A 3446-nucleotide genomic window follows, 5' to 3' on the forward strand; every position below is an offset into this window, starting at 1 on the left:
TGAAACACTACTCGGTAAATTTTATTTTGCTTTTGGCTACAACTCAATGTCATAAAACTTCTGAATTAAACTACTTTGGTGTTATGTCATCGAAATTGTATAAAAAAAAAACCTTTCTAACAAATCAACATGAATATTGAGCATTCAACATAAACACCATAGTTGGCCTAAGAACAATCGAGTGATAATTTTGTTGCTAAGCGACAATTTATATTGTTGAGCATTACCAAAAAAGGAGCGTGAAAGCGTTCTCGACAGAGTGACAAAGGGAATAAGCCTTTTACAGTTAGTGATTGACAGGTTGATCTTTAGCTTCGCTTGAAGTACATATCTTGCTCTTACTGGAAGGTAATGTTACTCATGTCTGAAAGTGAAAATGAAAAAGTAATTATATTTTTATCTCAAATTTGAAGTGAAGGGTGATATTAAATTTTTACATTATTATAAAATGTTCTCGTTAACGTTTATATCTGAATACAGGTTTGTTATTTTACCTTTATTGTTTAAATGTTTTTTTTTTCATTTTATATTTAGCTGTAAGGGCTCTGTTAATTGTGATATTTCTTGATTCTGTTGAAGTTTGAAAAATAAAATCATTAACTCTTTATTCCTATATTACTTTAATTTTACTTCATGAAATCGTTATTTTTTTCTATTCTTACAAGTTATCTAAATTGTGGATAATTTTTTAGTAATTTTTGATAATAATTGCTATTATGTTAATTATTTGCTTTCTAGTATTTTAACTGTAAGCTAGTTTTGAAAATTGTTATAAAAAAGTTAACTGCAAGCGTTTTTTTCCACATTCATTTTAGTTTATCCACTACTTTTGAAACTAGGTTTTTTGTAAAAAAAATAACCTTTCGGATCTGTCTTTTGTCTCCCACAAGTCCACTGCCCAATAAGCTTTTCGTTCAGTAACACTTAACAGTTGGACTGGAATATCCAGGTTTTGTTTGTTTGTTATTAGTTAGGTGGATTTGGAAGGCTTCGTATATTTTTCTAGTGTGCGATTTATATCCTATTATTTCATCCTTATTCCACTTTATTGCATGGTCTTCTCTGGCATGATGATCAAACATAGATCGATCAGTATTTCTAAGTCTTCTTTGTCCATTATGTTCCTGAATTTTAACTTTGCTTGGTTTGTTTAGTTCTTCATATAGTGGGATTAATGTAAATGGTTTTGTTATTCTTTCCATTGGGTCTAGATAGTTTGATGTGTACTAACTGCGATTGTATTACATTGTGACATCTTGATACTGTTTATATATAGTGCTGATAGCATAATTTAGTTGGTTTTTTTAAACCTATTACAGAAATACCTATTTATCTTTTCATAACTTACAAAATACTTCATTTCTGCCATTTTATTTCATATCTAATTTTTTTTAATAGGGAGTACTGATTTGACTCGATTAAGTAATATATTAAACTATTGCTCAATATAAACACCTAATGTGTCACTGATAAACCGCAATGTTTTACACACGCACACACCGTAAGATTTGTGAGTGTTATTTATGGTTAATGCCTTAGTAGAGTGATTGTTCAAATCTGTGAACTGTATAATTTTCCTCTTTGTTCCCCAGTTTTCATTAATTACAACACCTATCTCCATCTCTTACTTTTCGTCTACCGTTTTATACGTTTTTGTATTTTGTCGGTTAGGTTTATTACTTTTTGTTTAAACGTAAACCGCTTAAATTATATTTTAACTGTGCAGTGCCTTTTCAGCTTCTATCCATTTTATAGCTTTTCAACTAGGAAAATAAAGTATTTCCTGGTAATTCTTTGTAGATCTGTCACGTTTTAAAGATAAACAATCTAAATCTTACAATTTCCTATTTTTTTAAATACTTTTTTCGTGTGTGACGTAAGTAAGGTTTTGTTTCTTTGGATAATTTGCATTGATATTTTCAAAATAAGAAAAATGGTACATCTTTTAGCCTGTTCTTTTCCTCGTTTTGAGAAGGATTCATAGATATTGTACAATTGATAACATTTCACATTTTCTAAAAATCTCTTGTACTTACTCAAAGAACTAATTCATAACATCCGAACTTAATTTTTGAACATCATTCGCTATCATTGTTCTACCCTACTCCACTATTACTTGTACCTAATATTGCGATACGTTCATTACGTGTTTCGATGTTTTTAACATTTACAACTATATTTCAACATTGTTTTTCTCCAACATTTATATGTTAAGTTCTAAAGTTTTAATAAATAGTTTTGAAGAATATTTAATTGGAGAATGGTTCGTCTATTTTTCTTTACGACGCAACAATCATACAGTTAACGTTGTTTTTTTCGTTTCATCTTCCTTTTCTCTTCAAAATACCAGTTCGTTGCCCTTTTTTTAAATGTTATTTTACGGTACATGAATTAATTATGTTGCTTCTATGATGTAAGTTAATTTTTAAATACTTTTTTGTTTTAGTTTTTGTACAGTGTTGGTTTTTGTTTACTCCCCTACTCGTAGGCTAGTACTCCAAGACTGCCCACACGTTTCACGTTGAACTAGGTAGTAGCTGCCCGTTTCACTTTTGTTTGTTCATCATGAAGGCTCTGCCTAAGTCAACTACATATATTTATCGCACTTTTTTACCTGTCAAATCAATAATGTAACCATATTTATCTGAGTTATATTTCTGAACAAGAATCTTATGCATTCCTATAGCACGTTTTTTTCCTATCAAATCATTAATGTTACCATACTTATCCGAGTCATATATATAGATAATTCCTGTCTAAATGGTGATTTATACTCTCTTGTCTTACATTTAGATCTGAAAACACAGAACCTATTTCTAACAAGTACTGGCATAGTTAAGATCGGAGACTTTGGGATAGCTCGGTTTTTGAAAGGAAACCAAGACCTTGCTACAACAGCTATTGGCACTCCTTACTATCTATCTCCTGAAATCTGTCAACAAAAACCGTATCCTTAAGCTCAAGTGTTGTTTATGCTATTATGGTTATTTCCAATATATTTAACGGACTTTAAAGCTGGTGACAAATGAAGCAGTCTTTAATATTATTATACAGTGTTTGTTCTCCGATAGATTTGTATTAATAGGAAAAGATAAATAGCTCATCCCAAGGCTTCCCATTCTGAAGTAATTATATTTGTTGATTCTGTATATAATTGATAAGTGCATTATAGTTTAAAGATGTACCAACAATGATCTTGGAAGAAATTTGAAACGCTAACAATTCCGTGATGTCTTTAAATAAACAATATGTTGGCAACTTTGCGCAGTATCTTTAAATTGTTTATTTATAACTAGCTGGAGTGCCCGTCCCCTGGACGGAAGTTATGTAAATTCATGATTAATGAAAGTTTATCTTAGGACGTGAAAAGTTGCTTCCCTTATATGTAATTGTAAAAAAACGTAAAAATGCTCATAAAAACTGCAAAACACCAAATGTGAAACCGC

The 3446-nt window shown here is 30.3% G+C and overlaps 1 protein-coding gene across 1 annotated transcript in view; it reads left to right on the plus strand.

The window, feature by feature from the left end:
- Positions 1 to 3446, plus strand: part of LOC106472925 (serine/threonine-protein kinase Nek5-like) — a 22901-nt gene that overhangs the window by 12350 nt on the left and 7105 nt on the right. Inside the window, exon 5 of the mRNA XM_022402520.1 lies at positions 2794 to 2947. Coding sequence (XP_022258228.1) covers positions 2794 to 2947 — 154 coding nt within the window. The remainder of the gene's footprint in view (positions 1 to 2793; positions 2948 to 3446) is intronic.

Source organism: Limulus polyphemus, unplaced genomic scaffold (genome assembly GCF_000517525.1).
Source record: "Limulus polyphemus unplaced genomic scaffold, Limulus_polyphemus-2.1.2 Scaffold125, whole genome shotgun sequence".
NCBI classification, from domain to species: domain Eukaryota; kingdom Metazoa; phylum Arthropoda; class Merostomata; order Xiphosura; family Limulidae; genus Limulus; species Limulus polyphemus.